At 44.0% G+C, this 21,551-nt stretch overlaps 2 protein-coding genes across 15 annotated transcripts in view; one reads left to right on the top strand and one right to left on the bottom strand.

Moving 5' to 3' along the window:
• SEMA6D (semaphorin 6D) overlaps positions 1 to 21,551 on the top strand; it is a 518,494-nt gene that overhangs the window by 457,639 nt on the left and 39,304 nt on the right. The window contains exons 1-2 of one of the 14 annotated variants that reach the window (XM_032481260.1): positions 7,383 to 7,528; positions 8,451 to 8,642. The exons of 10 other annotated variants lie outside the window; for them this stretch is intronic. The gene's annotated coding sequence lies outside the window, so the exon portion shown is untranslated. Of the gene's footprint in view, positions 1 to 7,382; positions 7,529 to 8,350; positions 8,643 to 21,551 lie in introns of those variants that run through there. 3 more of the 14 variants (XM_032481262.1, XM_006191780.2, XM_032481256.1) reach the window with 3 other exon arrangements.
• Positions 6,647 to 7,989, bottom strand: LOC116664121. Its single transcript, XM_032481270.1, has 2 exons — positions 7,809 to 7,989; positions 6,647 to 7,422 (listed from the first exon to the last, which is right to left on the bottom strand). Exons 1-2 carry the CDS (start codon positions 7,951 to 7,953, stop codon positions 6,839 to 6,841), a joined length of 729 nt encoding a protein of 242 aa, XP_032337161.1. The 5' UTR covers positions 7,954 to 7,989; the 3' UTR covers positions 6,647 to 6,838.

Here is a 21,551-nt window from a genome sequence, read left to right as displayed (position 1 = left end):
GGATAGATTATCAACACAATTCCCCAAATTTTAATATAGCAAAAGAACTCACAAAGCCTTTAAAGAGGGACTCTTGGAGGAAAAATACACACACACACCATGGCAGGTGTGTGCATGGACCCAGATGCAATAATATTTGAAAAATCAACTGTTGAATATAACTTTAATATGGAAATATTCTAATTTAATGGATGTGTGGTAGTCTTAAAAAGCTCCAAACAGTCCTCTGGACCTTTCTGGATTTTCCAGAAAGGCGCTTAGCCAACAGTTTCTTCTTTTAGCTTTGTAATTGAAATACAGATTCAGGCAATGGCAACGTCTGTGAGGCTCATTTTTAAAGTTTTCCTTAAGAATATAAGTTTGAAATGTTTCTTCAGCATTCAGGCTTTTAGAAGGCAGCCATGGAGGAAGGAGCCCATCCTGGCCCACGGTCAAGTGAATCAGATAATGTTTAAATCTAAGTTGGTCAGTAGGGCCACCCTGGTGAGAAAATCTGTTATAAAAATGTAATAGGCCTCATTGTTTTCACTTGCTGACTGCCAGCTGATGACAGGTTCTAGATTCAAAGGCCAGAGAGATCTGGGGACAAGGAGAGCACGGGTGTAGGCCACTCTGTGGAACCAACTAAAGGTCAGACAAGCTGTAGGTTTCTCCCGAGCCTCCTTCTAGGACACAAGTGACACCCGCGTAACTGGGGCTGGTGGAGAGAGCACTCCTCCTGTCACCTCGTTTGTGCCATTGTTGACTCAGTGACAGACACCAGATTCTAGACCCGGATTTAAACTTATTGGCCAAATGTATCTCCCATGTGCTGCTGGGCCTTGCCACTTCATCACAGTTTAATAGGGCATTTTAGACAACAACTGTAATTACAGGGGAACACTAACAGTGTTTGCTGTTGATTTTTATCCCAGAATGTCAACTTTTTCCTGTCCCCTGTACATATACTATCCTCACTCCCTTGGTCAGCCAGGGAAAGACAGCGATTACCCAGAATCCTGTTCTTTTTTTTTTTTTTAACCAATAGGTGGCACTAGTGATTTCTGGCAATGAATTGGTTCTGTAGCTCTGTAGCCGTTCTCCTATGTAGGGCATTCAATGATTAGGAATTTTCTTTCTTTCTTCGTTTCTTCCTTGCTTCCTTCCTTTCTTTCCTTCTTTCTTTCTTTCTTTCTTTCCAAAAGGTACTATCACATGGCCCTAACCATTAATCCATTTATTGAAACATGTGTAGCTTAACCAGTGAGGTTTATTTTAACATATATTCACATGCTGCTAACTAGGTCTTTTCTTCTCTTTATTTACAAGTGAGAGAAGTTACATGAGAAATAGAATGCATATAATGTACAGAGGTTTAAACCATGCTATGAACCCCATCGAAGGGTTCCTAACACTAGTTTGTATGTGACAAGCAAAAACTATCAAGGAATTAGAAATTGAAGCATGCCTTTTTAACCTAGCTTTGAGTGTCTGGTTGTGGGTTTTTAAATATTTTCACTTCCTTTATTATCCAAGACATATTTTTCCAAACCTATGCTTTTTTCATTTTTCATAGCATAGTGTCCTAGAAAGAAAATTAGGCTTGACATTTGCAGCAACATGGATGGACCTAGAGATTATCATACTAAAGTGAAGTAAGTCAGACAGAGAAAGACAAATATTATATGATATCACTTATATGTGGCATCTAAAAAAATGGCACAAGTGAACTTATTTACAAAACAAACAGACTCACAGACATAGAAAACAAACTTGTGGTTACTTGAGGGGAAAAAAGAGGGGCGGGGAGGGATAAATTAGGAGTTTGGGATTTGCAGATATTAACTACTGTATATAAAATAGATAAACAACAAGGTCTTACTGTTTAGCACAGGAAACTATAATCAATATCTTGCAATAACCTGTAACGATAAAGAATATGAAAAAGAATATATATAACTGAATCGGTATGCTGTACACCAGAAACTAAGGCAACTTTGTAAATCAGCTATACTTCAGTTAAAAAAAAAATTAGGCTTGAGAGCGAAATGGATCTGTGTTAGACGCTAGACTCCATCATCTACTAGGACTAAAAATCCTGACAAGATGGTTAACTCAAACAAGCAAACTTCAATGAAATACGTATACAAGAAGAAAAAAACAAGCATGGTTTTTTTGTTTCTGAATGATGCCCGTCTCCAAGAGTTGTGGTAAGAATTAAGTGACACTACTAGATAGTACCTGACTAACCACAGTTAGTTCCTTCTCCTTTTGTTGATTTGAATTTTGACATTGGCTTAAGCTAAAAAAAAAAAAAAAAAAAAATAGGCAAGAAGGTTTATTTTTAAAACCAAATGCTAAGTTATATATTTTTAAAAACAGATAAAATGTTCCAATTCTCTACCCCTTTTGGCTATTTTCATTATCTTTCTCCTTGGTTAAGACATTCTAACATTTCAGAGATATTCTTCAGCCCCAGTTCTTCAAGGTCAGAGGCTTGCTTACTGTAAATTTGTGGAAAGAAGGCTGCCAGGAACTTACACAGTCTCAGCTGCCTTACATCTGCCGGGATGTAAGCTGGCATCACTGTGTCCTGAGTATTCCTTCCCAAAGTACACGTAAGTAAAATTAAGCGACTCAAACCGAGTTACTGCCTTTTTATTTGACTCTCCCTCTGAAAAGTTTATTTTGCTCCTGTTTGTTCAAAAGATCTCTGATAAAACGGCGATAGCATTCCTGTCTCTTGTCTGTTTTCAAAAGAGCTGGTGTTAAAGACTTTGCTGTTCCTCTTTCTGACGGAAAAATTTAAAAAGCCTGATTCTTTTTTATTTGGCGTGAGCACTCAGTGTCCTTCCACACAGTGGCACCTGAGGAGTCATTAGCCAAACTAGAAAAAGAACTGATTTATTATTTCCATAAATGCATGGTGCCTCCCCTTACTCAGTGTACAGCAAAATTATTCATGCTAAGCTAGAGTAATCATGACTAAAAAAGCACATTTTTTATCATTCCACACATAAGCTAGCTGTGGTGGTGTACTATCATAGTACATAATAATAGAAATGAATTATGTCAGTAAAATCTTGAGGTTTAAGATTTACCATGATAAATATTTTTCATTAAAGTGAAATATCTTGGCAGGGTCATCTTCACATGCAGACTGTTGACACAAGGAGACCAGCTGTGCCTATGCAGATGCCGAGATCTGGGGCTATATTATTAATGATTTATCGTGTCATGGAGAGCTTAGATTAGTTCTGAAAGCAATCCCTTGCCACAAAAGCACTTTCTGTAATGTGCGAATGCAAGGAATACTATATGTGCATTACAAATTGAAGTAAGCACATGAGCTGTAGCTACCTGTGAGATTTCAATGCCTCTATCTTTTTATTTTGAAACATGAAACTCTACATTCTAAACTGTATTATTCATTAAAATTCATACAAAATGTTATTTCGTATCAACTGAATAGTGAGTAGTGCGTGTATCTGAATTAATAGATATATACACTGAAATGAGGGAATGGAGGAGATGGAATGGATCAAAAATTTATTGCAAACCTATTGTGTACCATGTGCTTGTACCCTAAGTCTCACATTTAATGTGAGGTTGGATTAAGTTTCTCATCCAATTCTGCAGAATTCCAAGACTGCACTGCCTACAGGGCACGTATAATAACATTGGCTAATATTTATTCAGTGCTTGCTGTGTTCCAGGTAAGGTGCTAAACACTTTACATGCGTTATCACATTCATCCTTCAAAAAATCCATTTGAAGTATTGTTATGACTCCTGTTTCACAGATGAGAAGACTGACGCAGAGCGTAGTTAACTAAATTATCCCAAGAGAGGGGGAAGTCTGGATTTGAATCCAGGTTGTCCAAAGTTTCCAAAGCCTTCACTGTTTACTACTGCTGTTACCTGTGACCTCACTGTTAACCACTATTACACCTAAGTAAGAGGTTAGGGTTCAGATCCTATGCAGTTGGTACCTGTGGAGCCCCAGGCAAGTCACTTAAACTCTCTAAGCCTCAGTTTCCTCTTTTACAAAATGAAGATAACAATAGTTCTTATCCCATAGAAGTGTTGTGAGCATTAATATTCATGAAATGCTTAGAAGAGCTTGGCACATAGTGAGCACTAATGCTTTGTTGAATAACTCTAATAGTTAAGGCGTGGTACCCTCTGATGACTGACAGACTTTTTGGAGTATTACATGCAGATTTTCTGTAATTTTCAGATAGATTTTCTTCTTAAAACTAGATTGGAAATCAAACATAGAAATAAAATTCTAAACTTTTCCTAAAGTAAGGAAACAAACAAAAAATACATTGTTAATCAAGTTACTACTTCTGACTGATGAGAGATGTATGCAGATAGCACAAAAGCATAATCACTAACCGTCTATAGCACCGACCACTTCAAGTATTCTTTCTGGATGTGAAAAGAGTCAGATATCTTCCTTCTTTCCTTCCTTTCTTTATTTGCTCATTCATTCATTCATTTATTCATTCATTCTTCACTCATTCGAGGAATGTCCTGACACGGATACTGTGCTTGCCCTGAAGACACAGGTGAATAAATTCCTACTCGAGAAGGGCATACAGTGGAGAGATGACTATACTCTCTGGTTCAGCACATCAAAGAGTATGAGAAAGTTGTGGGTGCCACTGCCAGATCTGTTTAACAAGTGTTTATTGAGTGCCCGTTAAATGCCAGGCACTGTGCTAGGCACTGGGGCTGTCCAGGTAAGTAAGACAAGATCCTTGCAGTTAAGCACTCAGCAGGGAAGACGTCCTAAACAGTTATTTTCCCTCTGATTTGGTAAGTTACATAAGTGAACTTGCTAGGAGAGCACAGAAGAGAGCTGCTTCGACCCATCCTGGTGGCTTGTGGGATGAGGGAAATTCTGACGCCGAAATGAAATTTCTGTTAAAAGTCAAGAAAAGCAGAAGTTAAAGTACAGAAAATGATGGAGAAAGAGTCCACCAGAGAGCAGACACCGTAAGTGAAGACATGGAGATGTGAAACAGTGTGACATAGTGGGGAACCACATGCAGAAGGGCAGTGCTGGAGCCTAAAGCATGCAGGGGGGAGTGGGCGAGTCGGACCAGAGAAGTAAACAGGGCTAACAGGTTAAAAGTGTGTAAAATCAACTGAAAGGACCAAATGCTAATAAACTATATGGAGTGAGCAATTTCCTTAGACTTCTTCCACTAAAATCCAAATAAAAAGTATCATTTTTCTGACTTTCGAGATGTTGAGAACCAGGAAAATGATGAATTCTGAAAAGTAGTATTTTGATCTGACCAAGAGCTAAAGGGTACCATTCTTTCAATGTCAGTAGGTTGTCCACGTCCCTGCCTCTCTCGACCCTATTAGACCGAACAAGGGGATTGGCTCTGAGGCCTAGACTGATACTGAGACTGAAAACGTATCTAGTCCTTGGCTTGAAATGACCTATCAGCGTATTCTTCTGCAAGCTAAAAGGTGTTTTTATCCCTGGATTTAAGAACTCATTCCAGGATAAAGTGCACTTTCTGGGGTGGTGCTCTGTAAAGTTGGCCACCGCAGAATTTCAGCCAAGAATTCAAGAATCTGGAGGACTGCTTTTTCTCTTTGCTGCTACTGCAGAGGACACTTTCCAAGCTTTCTGCCTCCAGGTGGGTGGTGATTGGGTTCCTCATCAAGCCACCGGTCACCCCGTTGCATCTTCATTCAGTGCACAGAGCTCTCTGCCTGCAGCAGGGCTTGCTTTCTTGATGGAGAAAATACGGAATGACTGGACACCAGTAAAACAGACACAGCTTTCTGGGTCAGAAGTTGGCTGCGGAAGGGCCCTGACTGCCAAGTAACTTGCAATGATGTCAGAACCCAGCACAACCCCAAAACACCAGCCAGCCAGCCAACAAAAGCCTTAACAGCAATAGAAAAATCACAAAGCCGTGTTGCCAAAGCTGTTCTTTCCGCCCCCCCCACCCCCACCCTTTTTCTCAAATAGGAAGAACAGCAGGAAGAGAGTTTATATTTTATAAGACCCCCATCCTCCTCCTCCCTCCTCCTCCTCCCTCCTCCTTCCTTTTGGTAACAAAGTGTAAACTAGTGAGGAAACAGTTCTCCGGATGAGTCCTGCAGCAGTTCCTTGGGGTGTCTTTTTTGAGTTCCTTTTCAAGGCTGTCAGTGGAAGTTTCAGAAATAACTCAACATCAGGGTTATTTTCCTAAACGTAAACATGTAACTGTGCAAGAACCATTGAGGAAAGGAAACTCCTTTCTCTGCCCCCTTCTCCTCTCTTTCACGGTAATTAACCATACGCAAATGAAAATTAAAAGTTTGGCGGAAAAGCTCTCTTCTTTCTTTTTCTCTAAATAAGGGCATCATGGTTCATTCCAGCCATTTAGAGCCCTCAGTGATTCATAATTCAACTGGAAATTTTAATAAAACACAGCCCATTCTTAGATATGAAGTTTGGATTAAAGTCCCCTTGCTTTTAAATATACTACTTTTTTTTTCTTTCATTTGTGACAGTCAATTTTAAATGATGTCACTTCAAGGACATTTTCATTTCTCCCACAACATATTACACGAAACGCTTGCCTGTAAAACCGGCTCATTAGTCTGCAAAATTATCCTGTACTGAATGGCTTTCATTCAAAGTAGAAATGGGATTTTTAGCAGGCAATTTTTGTATTTTATAAAGATAAAACAGTGTTTGATTGCTTCTTCCCAGCTGTTTTGCTTAGTGGTTATAAGGAGATGGGGGAGGGTGGCGAGAAAGGTAACATGGGGGCAGGTTTGTAAGGATGTGCTTGAAATATAAATCTTAGATTAGGAAACTAAGGCAGAACTTTACGGAGCAACTAACTGTGCCTGCAGCTCCTCTGGGCTGCAATGATTTGTCCTCTAGACGTCTGGAGGAAAGCTCTAAAAAAGTGAGGGAGCGAGCGAGAAGAGGGAAAGAGGCAGGAAAGCAAAAAGGCTGCTTCGCAGGCTGCTGCAGCCGCCGAGAGCTGGATGACTGAGGCGCCGGGAGTTGCTGGAAGGAGCAGCTCTTCAGAGGTGGCGAGAGGGAGGGCGCACAGCAGAGCGCGGGGGAGGAGGGACGCGGAGGCCACCGCGGGGTCAGCGGGGCCGCGGCGCCGGCCTGGGGGCCTCCAGGCGGCGCTGGCCGCGGCGCTCGGGCGAGGGCGAACCCGCCGGGCCGCCCGCGCCTCCTGCCGTCCGCGCCCGGGGGTGGGCCCCGCGCCGCGAGCTGCCGAGTGCGGGGAGGGAACGAGGCTCGGCTCGCCTGATGGATTGACTTGGAGATGGATCGAATTACACCATTTGCCGTGCCTCGATTTGTTTTGCTCCCGCTCCGTCCCGCTGCTGCTGTCGCTGCCGCTGCCGCTGCTGCAAGGACCGGTGGGGGCGAGTTTCAGGATTATATCGAAGAAGCCAAAACCTAAAGAGACAGAAGGATATATTTTCTTTTTCAGGTGTTTTCTTTATTTTCTTTTTTCCTTGAGCGTGACAAGCTTTTTTTTTTTTTTAAAGCCTCCCCCCATGAGGTAAGATCGCCTTATAAAATTTGCTAATGCTCTGGGCGCCTGGTGGGGATCGGACCCAGATCCTCAGAGCCTGAATTGCTTCTGGTGTGCGTGTGCGTGTGCATGTGCGTGTGTCTTGGCACTGGAGAGTTGATTTCTTTTCCAAGCAGCTCTCTCCGCCTGCCGTGCAAGGGACGCGCAGGGGGCTGGAGAGGTTTGGCGGACGCGTCAAAGCTGGCATTGCTGGAGGCTTGGGGGGAGGGGCACGTAAATTCGAGGTCCCCCACCGCTGTGCACCCACCTCCGGGGGAAGAAAAAAAGCAGAAGGAGGGAGCCAGCAAAAGTTTCTTGCCAGGCAGCGCCAGCTCAGCGCTCCCCCGCACCTTATCGGGGGGAGCCCAGGCTGCTTCGGTGCCGGGCACCGCGTCTGCGGCCCCGCGCCACATCCTAGCCGAGGCCGAAGGAGCCGGCTGCGGGCTCGGCTGCCCCCTTCCGCCCGCCTGCCCCGGAGCCGACTCTGGGACTGCTCGGCCCGGCTGGCAGTGGATGGGCGAGCACTCGCCCGCGCCTGGAGAAGGGGCACAGCGCTGCCGCCGACACCCGAGCAACTCACCGCGGACGCCGGCTACCTGTCAGTGCGCCCCCGGGTTGGACGGCCCCCGGGTGGCGCCTGGTGGCGAAGGGCGGGGTCTCGGGAGACTCGGCCCTCGCCTAGCTCACCAGGCTCCAGCACCGGCTCCTGCCCAGAGGGCGGCCACTTCCCACCCTCCCTCTCCCCCTGCTGGCCAAGCGCGCCTCGGGCGGGCTCTGGGACTGGGAGCTGCCCACCGCCCACCCCCGCGTCCCACCCGGCGCCCGGCTTTCTCTTCTCCGCCACTCTCCCCCGCAACTTTCCGCGCTTTGTTCTCCGGCTGGAAATGATTTACGGAAGCGTCTTGGACAGGGTCTCCGCCAGGTGGCAAGAGCCCAGCGCTGAGATGTGTTACGTTCTCATCTACCCATCAATTATGGATGGAAACAAATAAGGAAGAGTCAATTTTGCATGAGCCCCTTCTCCGGCGAGAGGCGTCCTGCAGCAGGGAGCGAGCCGCCGCTCGCGTCGGCAGCCGCTGGCAGGGGGATGGTGAGGAGGAAGGTAGGGAAACTTTTATATCCCGTCTTGACAGCGACGATGTTTGTTTCTGGTCTACAGAAACTGATACAGCAGCCGCCTTGGGCAATTTGGAAGGGCTCAAAGCTTTCTCTGTGGTGTATAATTCTTGGATTTCTTGGATTGAAATAAAAGGTCATAAAGGACTTGAAGGTGTGGATGAGGACTGGGTTTGCATTTTTTCTGCTAAATCGGCTCTTGGGACCACTGCTATCAGGTGGTCCTTTAAATCCCGAACTTGTAAAGAGCTAAATGTCATGGAGCTGGGGGGAGTGAAGTAGCAGTGTTAATTACAGCATGGGAGGACCACAGAGTAGTACTCCCGTTCTGAGGTGACCAGTCAGTAACCCAAGTTCCAGCATCCCAGCCCCTCACCGTATTCAGCTGCGAAATTCACACAGAAGGAACAGTGGATCATTATTACAGATACACTCTTGGTAATTGGACCCTCTGTCTATCACTCTGGGAGACTGCTTTCCCTTAAAGTAACGGTAGTGTTTCCAGTTACCTGGGAGAAGAAATGTCTGAGGCAATTTTCCCAAGAACTTCTGGCCACTAAGAATTGTAAGTCTGCAGTAAAATGTTTAGGGGCTTTTTAAGCATTGTCCTCTCTACTTGATATTTGGGGCAATAAAGTAGATTCTTTTATTTCAAGGCTGAAGCCCTAGGGAAAGGTTTAACAGGTTTCTACAGTCTGGTTTGGTCTCTGTCCCTGAGAAGAGGAGAAATATTTGTTTGGAAATTTTTTTCAAGGTTTCTTCCTTATAGAGTTGAGAAATCTTATCCCAGACAGCTCAGGGTGAGGATTTTACCATTCTTTTGGTGCTTAACAATAGGTTTTGATGCTGGCTTATTCATATTGTTTAAAAAAAAAAAACCTCCCTCTAACTCAGGAAATTAAGTTGTATGTAGTCATGTGTAATGTAGCGAGTGACAGAAAATTCTGTCAGGCTGGCAAATATTACACAAACATTTACCCTGGCTTAGATAAATAGAAATTGCCAAATAAGCTCTGAGATTTGGGTCTATATTATCATGAACTTAAACATCTTAAGGTAAATAAACTATAGCCCAGCCATAGCTGAGTTTTGGGTTTTTTTATAGTTAGTGTCTATGCTCTGATTTAGGTCTGTAAACTGTGCTCCAGAGAGACAGTTATGTAAATAACCCTAAGATTTCCAAAATGTGTTGTTTAGCAGACTGTTTTCTTCCATTGGTGGTGTTTATATTTAGTTAGATTAACAGCCAGCTGCTACCGTTTCTTATTGGATCCTACAGAATAGTGTTACCTGTCCTTGCTTCTATTAGGGATATTAAATACGTAACCTTGTTTGGAGGAGCATTTCTGTGATTCAGGACAATGTGCCAGGAGTATTGTGGCTTCTTCTTCACCAAACAGCTGGTTAACTTGCATCTGATTTAGGTTTGTGGGCATTCTGCCCTCTTCCTCTTTTCTTTTCTTCTTCTTTTTTTTTTTTTTTTTTTTTTTTGGTGCCCTCTAATAGCACCATCTGGTCTTGTCTCCCCTGGTTTGATGGATTTGAAAGATGGTTGTGACGTAAACCTATTAGTCCTTAGAGTGGGGGCAACTTACTTAGAAACCTGGTGGACTTCAGTTCACTCGCTGCTTACTGTACAGGAAGGATCTGTCCAGTAACTGTGCTCTGGGTAAGTAGGCCCCTGAATCCTGGGTGGTGGTTTCTGTTGCTTGAAAGGCACGCAGACAAGTAAGCAGGAATCAGAGCTTTGATTCACAAGGATGCCCATCATTGTTAAGGACTTACTGAAACTGGAGAAGTTCTTCACTTCTTGCTGCTTGATCATAATAAACCCTGGTAATTAGCTTAGTCATTGTTCTTGCATTTGAGTTTCACTAAGATACAAGGAGTGAAAAATGCATCTGAAATAGGGTCATTTTTCACCCTTCTGATGCATTTTATGCAGAGTTAAAAGCCTGGCTGAATGCCTAACCATTATTGGTGTAATCATAGGAGGTGAACTCCTTCCATAGCATATTGGAAGATAAAATATTACCTTTTACTTCAATTAATGGACTTTAAGCCTGACCATTCTAGATTCGTTTTTAGAGGAAGCAAGAGGTACTTGGGGTCTGCCAACTAGTCAGTATTTATTGAGTACCTGTCATTTGCAAGGAGGTACTCAATGTTCCAGCACCAGGTGAGGCTGACCTGTTTCTCTATGTTCAACTTAAGTAAGAATCCAAAGAAATAGAGAATGGCAAAACCAAATCATTTGGCAGGAAATGGAAATCTGCATCTTTTTTTGAAGTATGTTATTTCATCCTAAAGATTTTAAGGCAAGGTGATCCATACCGAATACTTACAGTGGGCCAGTCTATCTGCGTCTAACATTAATAATGCAATGTACTATTAGTGTAATTCACATGTTGAAACTGTCATTGGAACAGGTGATCTTGCTTTCAGTGGCTCGTGTGAATGGAGACTTAGCATTAAAATCTACCAAAGCCAGTTTCTTAGGTTGCTGCTTATTTTGTGAACAGCTGCCAACTTCCAGTTGGAGGGGGAAAAAAGTGTGTTTTGATTTATTCCCATGACATGTGGAGAGAATAAAAATCATCTAACTATATTAAGCATATCATAACCCTTTTCAGTTAAGGTGGCTGTGGTCAGCCTGACTTTTCCTCCTCAGACCCAGACAACAGAGGCAGAGCAGCTGATAATAGATGCTGCTTCCATTCGTCCCAACAGGAAAACTAGAAAATATTCTTACTTTGAAAAGCAACGGTTTATGTAACCAAGGGCGATCAAATCAGTGGTCCACATCGGCACCACATGAGTATACTTATTTCTCGAACTTCTCTTTTCTATGAAGCTTTTGTTAACTCCCCCGGATTAGCATTTTAACAACCCTGAAGTGAACTTCTGCCATTCTCTCTACTTGGACACAGTATGTAGATCATCCATCATTCTGTCCTTGGCTACAACAGGCTGTTGGCTCTGTCACCATTTGGAGCTACACAGAATCCATCCGACTGTGAACAACACAGCTGGCTACAGCAATTTTTTCTTCCACACCACTGGCAGCATTGTCTGGCTGTGGTAACTAAAGTTAACACCCAGAACAGGAAGTTTCCATTGTTTGGCAACCTGTGCCAGGCCCCTCACCCACTCCTGGGGGAGCACCTGCAGAAGGGCCCTGCTGGCTTGCAGTGTTGTGCTCCACTTAAGAGGGGACTTGCCCCAACCTTACACGACCTGCAGGAAAGCCCCTTTAGACCTGATAGGATTAAACCACCAGAATTACAGAATTAGACGGAGTCATTCAGACACCACTTATCCTAGACCTTCAGAATTCAGTCTATTGAAGAGGGGAAGAAAACAATGAAGTAGCGTTTAGCCTGTGATCCCAAATGACTGAAAACAGAAAAAAAGACCTTGTCTAGTTCTTTGGAGAACTGAATATATCGCTGCTTCATCTCTTTTCTCAAAGAACATGTGATGTACCTAAGTCTGGGACCCATGTCTAATGGAGCCCAGTGCTATTACATTTTTTTTCTTGGTTTTCTTCTTTTTACTCAATAAGATACCTGTTACAGTGGTCGTCGTTTGTTAAAGCAAGAATGGCATGAATTAGGTGGAGACGTTTGATAGGTTATGCTGCCAAGGTTTTTGCTTTTGTGTTGGTTTTTTTAAAGAAAGACTTTTAGACGTAATTAGAAGTACCACTTTTGGAGTTTGAAGTGGGAAGGGGAGACTGCCTCAGATTTTGGAGGGAGACTATCTTCTTGCTTCTTTCCTGAATATTTACTGATGAATTCAGCCACAAAACAGCTGGGATGATACGATGATGGTGGTGATGATAATGATGATGTAGAGGAAGAAGAGGAGAAAGCAGCAACCACAACAGCTAACACGTGTTGTTAGTCCGCTTCCTAATTGCTAGGCACCACACTAAGATTTTATCTTAATTATGTCACGGAACCCTCAGACAAGTGGGTGAAGCTGGTTCTATTCTGACCACTGCTTTATTAAAAAAAAAAAAGAAAGAAAGAAACTCAGGCCCCTGAGAAGTCGGGTCATTTTCCTGAGGTCACAGAGCAGGGAAGTGGTAGAGTCAGGATTCGAACTCAGGTCTGCCTGACATCTCCACCCACCTCGTCATCACCATACGGAATTGTTTCCAGGAATACGGGCCACCCCGTGATTTTCTGACTCTGTGATATTTCTGACATTGTTTTTCAATGAAAGAATCATACTTGGAGAGAAAATTTTATATCGGATAAAACGATAAGCACAGAATGGGTATGCTCTTAAGTGTTTGCCTTTCCCTCAACTAAATCACCCTGGGGCGCTCTTCTTTGATTTTTAGCCCTGTTGGCAAAATAATTATGACGTGCTCTTCTTCTCAGAGGTTCTAGAACAGCATCTTCTCCCACCCTTCTCCTCCATGTTAGGCTTTCTTGTCCAAGACTGCGTGGACATAGGACAAATGGCAATATTCATCGCTCTCCACCAGAAAGTTCTTCTGCATTAGAGGGCAATTGACTTTGGTTTCTCTGGTCTTGGCAGGCACAGATCCATTATGTATCTTTGTCCCATTTCCCAGGAGTAGTTATGGGGCCCCCTGCACAAAGACAGAGCTGCAGCTGTTCAAGCATTAGCAGCACCAGGATGGAGAGCGTGTTACTGAAGCGGGGCTGCATATCATACTGTCACATACAGTTTTCTTAGTTTCCATTGAGGGAGAATCCTTTTACCTCTGTACCTGATCAGATACATTGTTGAGATATTGTCATCTAGGCATCAGCATTTTTTTTGTTATTGTTCTTTTGTATTCAGGATTCCAGTACGAGGGATGAAAACAAATACACATCATCACTGCATATAATGCTGAAATTTAAGGTTCTCGACATATATTTATGGGAAGGAAATACGGGTTTTAAAAAGTCCAATCTGTTGGTACATGTATAATAAGGCCTTAGGAAGATCTGCAATTACTTAGCCTATTATTGGAGTCTGTACTTAAAAATAAAATCAGGAGTTTCTCCTCAGCCGAGGAGCTGGCACACATGAGCCAGAGCAGATGAAGCTCTTTGAGAAAGTAGCACTTCCATTCCCAGGAGCCGGCTGTCAGCAGACCGGGTACTCAGACACTCCCGGCGCCTCCAGTGGCCTGGGCCTCCCTTGTCTTTGGAAGGCTCTCTGGGAGCTTTTTCGGTCTGCAGAGTTGTCTGCCTTTATCAGTAAGTCCCCAAACCTCCCCTGGGTAATTGATGGGTCAAGTAAATAGATTTTTAAAAGCTACCAAAGAAGAAGGAGGAGGAGAGACAGAAGAAGATGGGATGAATGTTGCAGTTGCTTCTGTTTTTGTCATTGCTGGGGTAACCATTTGTTCGTTCAGCTAACTTTTACCAAGTGTCTGCTCTCTACAAGGAGGTGCCAGGGTGGGGAAACAGTTCAAAGAGGAACTGACACAGTTCTTGAGTTCCAGAGCTCAAGGCTCTTCCCGCGTGGTTGGAGAAGACGAGGTAAACGCATAGCCAAAATAAAACGACCAGTGTCTTAAGTGCCAGCGAACACACACACACACACACAGACCTATGGAAACTGAGAGGAGCGAGGAGTTATTTCTGGCTAGGGTGGTCAGGGAAGGCTTTGTGGAGCCGCTGATATTTGAGCTGGTCCTTGAACTAGGTAGGATTTGGACAGGTGGACAGTGAGGGGCAGCAGGGGAGGTGGTAAGAGGGAGGGCATTCCAGGCATAGAGAACAGCTTAGGCTGGGGTGGGGGGTGGGGGCCTAGGCCATTCGTCCCCGTTTGAGTCCCAGCCTCGGAGGGACTTGCATTTCAGGTGTGAAAAAGCAGTTGGCCACGCAACCCACAAGTATTTATTGGGTGGCTCTGGTCTACACTACTTAGCCGTTCAGCAGATGGCCCTGCGGCTTGAGCCATCAGAATGGATGGGATCAATCTTGTGATGATTCAGGACTTTGCTCCGTGATCAGAGCTAAAACCCCCACATCAGCTGCCAAGCGGTTCCGTGTTATACAGGAGCGTGCAAGGGGTGACGTGGTGGGCCTCAGACTACCCAGCACGGTGGTTCCCCCCACACAGAGGCTCAGCGGAACCCAGCTCGAAGGTCGCCGTGTCATCGGCTCCATCTTTCTGTTTTGACTTGAAAAGTCTCTAGACGTGGACTCTACTAAAGAATAAGTTGCATACAGATATGGGGGCTTGGGGAGGGGGACGATGTGGAGAGAGTAGAAACTCGTTGAAACTGCGAGGATGGAAGGCGTTGGACTCTGAGTGCTCATCAGAGCGCGGGGCCCACGAGCTGAAATTGCCTGTTCACCCCGTAACTTAGCAGAGCGAGTGACACGTAGTAGATGCAGAACAAGTACTGGAGCGAACTTGTTAATTGAGTTCAACTTTTTATTCAATCATAGTTATGAACTATCATGCCTGGTAAACTGATGGAACGGGGTGGGAGCCTTTCCCTAATAGCGCAAGCGGGAAAGTAGCAGTAAACGGCTTGGAGCTGCTAATACGTCCTTTTGGAAAACCTCATCCTTGAGAGACCCTGGGAACCTCGCATCCCTGGGTGCTGAGTCTGAGCTTTCAGGGTAAATTCACCCCCCATCAGCAGCTCCCCACGACCCTAATAACCCTGCTCCCTCACCTTCTCCCCCTCCCCCCATGCCCATCCCCACCCCACACTAGGCTGTTTGGGCAGGAGGGGTTCCAGGCCATCATTAACCCCTTGAGTTAACATAAATTGTAATCGTTCCACGGTTAAGCTTAATAGTGGAGGTGATAACGCTTTATGGGAGGAAAGACGTAAGTTCTGTGCAGTAGAAGCATGTGAACACATAATAAAGGAAAAATAAAATGAAAACAATTACATTAGGGAATGATTAAGCCAACTGCTTTGCCAAGCATTGCTCCAGTGGCTCAGTTCTCCCTGGTATGTTTTAAGTCTTTTACAAGTTGATAGTTACATGTCGGATAGTCTGAGGGAAGACTCTTTAAGTCTGAAGGATCACGGCCAATGAAAGATCAATCAGAAATTATAAAATAGGTCAATGGGGGAAAAGGATTAAGCGTGTACTAATTCAATATCGGGAACTTTTCAGGAATCTTCCAGTGACAGACAGCAGAGAACCTGTTGAATCTAGTAATTAGTCTGGCTCCTGCCCAGTTACTTTTTGAAGCAAAGGGCATGCTGCCTCCCCCCGTGTAGAGCACACTTGCCTTCCAGACAGAGCCTAAAATAAACCGGGCTGGCTCAGCTCACTAATAATAACAGCTCGCCCTCACCGTGTGTTTGCCGGGTGCCGTGGCGCTGCACCTAGCACTTTAAATACATTATCTAATTTAATTCTCACACTACCCCTGAGAGTGTAGGACCTAGAGCTAACTACAAGTTAGCATGTATTGAGTGCTTACTGTGTGCCCGATAGTCTTCTAGGTGGATGTATTAAATCGTCTGATCAGAATTCTTGGAGGTGGCCACTATTATTAATCATATCCTCATTTTACACAGGGGAAAACTAAGGGATGGGAGGTTAAGTAATTTTCCCAGGGTCAAACAGCTCACAGGTAGTGGAACTGGGACTGAGATCCATGAGAAACAATGGAATTGGGTGGTTAAGAACCTGACGTCTGGAGCCAGCCTGTTGGGTTGTGTGTCCCAGCTGTGTGACAGTTAAGCTGTGTGGTCTTGAGCAAATTACCTAACCTCTCTGAGCCTCAGTTTCACGACATAAAAGGTGGACGGTGATGGTGGTACCCAGGGTTGTAGGGTTGTTGTGAGACATAAATGGATTAATATTTGAACAGCACTTAGCATAGTGCTTGGCCTGTAGTGAGCGCTGTATTTAGCTCAGTGTGTGTTAAGTAAAAGTAAACGCAGTCTGGCTCCAAGGCCCGTGCTTTTAGCCCTTATACTGTGCCATCTTTTCGCATGTGATTTTTATCATGTCTCCTTAATGAGTATATAGACCTTGAAGCCAGTTTTCCAACCAGCTCTCCTCCACTCCCACCCACTACGCTTGCCACAGATTCAGCCAGACTGGACAAGGGAATTTAGCAGGAGTGCTCCAGTGGCCTGGAGGTTTACCCCAACCATGATGCCTCGTTGCCTAGCCCTGACCCAGATGTCAGCCACTTCAGATGCCCGTTGTAAGAAATCCGGCTTCCACTGTTGGTTGGGCTGAAGGGCAAATGTAGATGATTGGCACCTGTTCTGTGCTGGTTGCCTCCAGGCTGATAAAACCTGAATAACACCGTGGAAATTCAAGCACACTCCTAACCATTCCTGTCATCACCCACGCCTTTGATCTCTACCAGTGGCCCTCAAACTTTAAAATTCATCAGCATCTCCTGGGGTTAAAGTGCAGATTCCCAGGGCCCCAGCACAATGAGTCTGTGCTGCTGGGTCTGGAATGGGGCCCCAGAGTCAGCATTTCAATCAGTCAACTCAGGTGACTCCTACTCTATTGTCCCTTGACCACAATTTTAGAAGCGATGCTCCAGTGTAGCCAGAGTTTCTCAAACATCAGTCTACCTGCAAATTGCCTGGCATCTCAGGAAGATTCAGATTCCCATCCAAGTAAGGTGCTAGACTTCAGGGCTAGTGCTGGCAGGCAACTAGGTTGTAGATCTCAAACCTCTTGCCCACAAGAGGAATGGAAGAATGGTTATGAGCCGAAAGCAACCTGGCTGGCTTGTGAAAGAGTGAAGAAAGTGATAAAATCTGCCCAAAGCTAAGGAGGTGATTTTTTTTCCCCCTAGTTTGCCAAAGATCTTCACAGTGCACAGAAATTAAGGAAGAAAAAGGGCACTCACTTGTTTCTGCTGACTGGCCTGTAACATCTCTTAGGTGGAGTCCTGGGCCAGTATTCAGAGCAACAGGTTTTGATTTAATGATAAACTGAGATAAAGGTAATCAAACTTCATGCTTCGGGGTGCCAGGTGATTGCCTGCTGCAGTCAGGATGGAATCTTTTCCCCCGTGCTTTGCACAGCTGACTGGATGCATCAGAGAGAGTAGCTGGGCTTCGCTGGCGAGAGTGGGGGCTGGAGCCCCGGCAGGAAATGCTGCTGGAGGAGATCACGTGGGAGATGGTGGTGTGTGGGGTGAACAACCTCATCATCATTTGGCTTTATCATTTTTGTTTCATATTGAGATTCTACAAACCCTGTATGTGTATTTCTATAAACCACATGATGAAATTGGGAGCCTGCTGTTTCTGGAATCTGATGGCCTGGACTCCAGCTTTGGCCAGCAGTGGGCTCTCTGAGTGACCTAAGGGAAGCACTGTCCCCTTGGGGGCTCTGTGTCCTCATCTGTGGACTGGCAATTACAATGAGCATCAAGTAAAACAATATCGATAAAAGGGCATTGTCAAAACCAGACAAGCGCTACTCGAATGTAAGGGATTATTATGAGACACTAAATGATGCTTTATGGAGTCACCATTTATCATAATCACAACGTATAAATCTCCTCTCTATATAATGATATGATGTGTAATGACAGTAAACATTTATTGAGTTCTTCATCTATGCCAAGCACTAAGCGTTTTAGTTACGTTCTCCTATTTAATTCCCATGTCAGCCCTTTGAGGCGCATACATTTTTGTTCCCATTTTGTAGATGAGGAGCTCAAGCAGCATCAGTTGGTTTCCTGTTCAAATTCCTACAAACTTAGATGTTTGAACGACGTGAATGTATTACCTGACAGTTCTGGAGGTTTGAAGTCCCAAATGGGCTGAGGTCAGGGTGTCAGGAGGGCTGTGCCCCTTCTGGAGACTCAAGAGAAGAATCCATGGCCTTGCCTTTTCCATTTCTGGAGGCCACCTGTGTTTCCTCCCTGGTGGCCCCTTTCTCCATCTTCAAAGCCACCCATTCTGTGACTCTGACATCCTGCTTCCATAGTCAAGTCTCCTTCTTGGATTCTTCTCCCTTCCTTTTCCATCTTTTAAGGACCCTTGTGATTCTACTACACCCACCCAGGTAATCCAAGAAAATCTCCCTACTGTAGGATTCTTTTAAAGTCATATATGCAAAGTCCCTCTTTCCCTGTATGGTAGCATATTCACAGGTTCTAGGGATTAGGGCCTGGGCATTGTTGGGGATGGTTGGGGACGTTATTCTGTCTCCCAACCACAGTTAAGTACTCTGCTAGGAAAACACAGTGGCAGAGTCAGAATTCATGCCCAAGCCTGTCTGACTTCAAAGCCCATGATCTCAACCACTCACTAGAAAACCTCCTAGATTCAATCAGCAAAGGAGACAATAAAATCATAGAACATGAGTAGCGAGGAGGGCCATGTTACTTTTAGAATGGGGCTTTTTTTTTAATTGAAGTATAGTCAGTTATAATGTGTCAGTTTCTGGTGTACAGCACAATGTCCCAGCCATATATATGTGTGTATATATATACACACACACATATATACGTATATACATATACATATATATATACACCTATATTCATTTTCATATTCTTCTTTCATTAAAGGTTATTATAAGATATTGAATATAGTTCCCTTTGTTATACAGAAATTTTTTAAATCTATTTTTATATATAGTGGCTACCATAGTTGGGGGCTTTTAAATCCAATCATTGTAGTAGTAACAACACAAAAATTAACCTTACTGGTCTTCATGTCCTGCTTTGTACTAAACATACTGTGTATAGTCATTCACTATTTTTCTTGTGAGAGTGAATACTTCTTACCCAATTAACTGAATCGACAAGGTCCCTGAATCCAGCTGTCTTCATTAGGGTACTGAATAAAGCAGGAGCATTTAGGGGACAGGAGACCATTTTGGAGGACTGTATGCAGGTGTTTTAATGGGGCTACTGGCTCAGCAAAGGATGGTTGACAAAAAGGTGATGGGGATGCCCAGACCATCCATTGGTGGCTCTGGCACTGCCTTTTGGCTGATTGGATGTGGCTCCTCAGGTGACACTAGACTACCCCATCCACTGATAGCCAAGACCACCTCCAGCCCACGACACGGGACGTCCTCAGAAGTCAATCAGAAAATTATGAGCCTGTGTTTTGGTAAGAACTGTATAAAGTTACCAGAGACCTCTCCCTCGCTCGTCTTCTCTTTGCCACACGCATAGCTAATCTCTGAGGCTTAATGTAATTTAAAAAAAAAAAGTTTTATTGATGTATAGTCAGTTTACAATGCTGTGTTAATTTCTGGTGTACAGCATAGTGATTCAGTATATATATATATATATATATATATATATATATATATATATATATATATATATATATCCCTTTTCATTATGGGCCATTACAAGGTATTGAATATAGTTCCCTGTGCTACACAATAGGACCTTTTTGTTTCTCTATTTTATATGTAGTAGTTAGTGTCTACAAATCCCAGACTCCCAATTTATCCTTCCACACCTCCTTCCCCCCACTACAGTTTTGTTTTCTATGTCTGTGAGTCTGTCTCTGCCTTCAAAATGTGCACTCGTCAGTGAAAAGGCTGTCAGAGCGGTCTAAAAAGGAGCACGAGGACAGAGCTGGGGCACTGGAAACCTGGCCCGGCTCCACTGTCGGCCAGCCAGGTGTCTCTGGACAAGGTCCCGGCCTTGGCTGGCCCTTGTGTTCTCATTAGAGCAAAGTGAGGTGAGGGTGGGCAGCAGAGGGTCTCAGTGGTTTTCGAGGTTCTTTCTAGTAGTAGGATTCCTTAACACTGTACCTTCAGATTTTAATTACCTAGGTGGTAGGGTCCAATCTGATGGTGATTCAAAAAACAAACAAACCCACTTCATTACTGCATTTAGAGACAGACACACAAATAGTCCAACTTCTCAAATTTATTATTACCATTTACATTTTACAACACTTTGCCCTTTTCTTTTGGGATCACTTAAACTTCATGGCTGCTAATACAGTTTTTAGACTCAATTTTCAGAAATGCATAGATAATATTTTCAGTTAGCAGTAATTGCACCTCATTCCGCTCTCAGGGGTTGATACGCTACCATTGCACAATTTCCCTGTAATTTTCAGTTACATCCCTGAAGAGTCATTCCCCGTGGAGCACGCAGGACAGACAGGGCAAATGAGTTTCAGGGTGGAGAGCCAACCTTGATTGGGAGTTGCTGCTGCATCTTGTGTTGTGGAAATTTGCGGGGCTACATCCAAGGTCGGGGAGAAAAAGGAGACCTTGGTTGATTTGCAAAATCTTTTATGAAAAAGGGAGAGTGCGTGGTAGCCCCTAGACAGCTAATTTGCCATCTTTGATTCCATATTTTCTTCAGAGACACCTGTCTCCGTTAAAACACTGTACTCATTCGTGGCCTCTGTACAGGTTGATGAGTGTTTAGTGCAGACGTCATCAGGCACGACGTCTCAGAACAGAGCTTGAATGTTCTGACCCATGAGAAGAAAAATAAGTAATTCCTGATGCATAAGGAAACTTGGTAATAATTGTATTTCCCAGTTCTTGCCATTTGCTTTATTTCATTGCATGTTCCCTCAATTATGAGGGAATATGTTTAACAGTTTAAACTATCTTTAACATTTTATCAAAGACTCAAAAATGTGATGAATGATTGTGCAACTACAGGTTACACCCTCCCCGTAAGTATGTAAGTGTGGGCATATATACAAACAGAACACCCCCGCACATACATACAAACACATACAGGGATTTTAAATAACTCTCAACGTCAGACAGACATAGGTCGGAATCCTGCCCTATCTGCTAACTAGATATGAGAAACTGGGTGTACCACTAGCTTCTGTAAGTCTTTCTTTACTTTTCTGTTAAATAGAGAAAGTGTTCCTTATCTTAAAGAGACATGAAATCAGTTAGAGGTGATGCATGGAAATTGGCCTGCTAGGTCCTAGAACACAGTAGATGCTTAGTCATGT

This window comes from Camelus ferus, chromosome 6 (assembly GCF_009834535.1).
Source record: "Camelus ferus isolate YT-003-E chromosome 6, BCGSAC_Cfer_1.0, whole genome shotgun sequence".
Classification (NCBI taxonomy): domain Eukaryota; kingdom Metazoa; phylum Chordata; class Mammalia; order Artiodactyla; family Camelidae; genus Camelus; species Camelus ferus.
The sequence above is the reverse complement of the archived record's forward strand: the minus strand, read 5'-3'. Positions and strand labels throughout refer to the sequence as shown.

Excerpts from the sequence above, each read along its gene's own strand:
- LOC116664121 (XM_032481270.1), bottom strand. The coding sequence starts at position 7,953 with ATGTGGCGCGGGGCCGCAGACGCGGTGCCCGGCACCGAAGCAGCCTGG. Across the intron at positions 7,423-7,808 it reads CTTTTTTTCTTCCCCCGGAG|GTTTTGGCTTCTTCGATATA; the intron begins GTGGGTGCACAG and ends CTGTCTCTTTAG.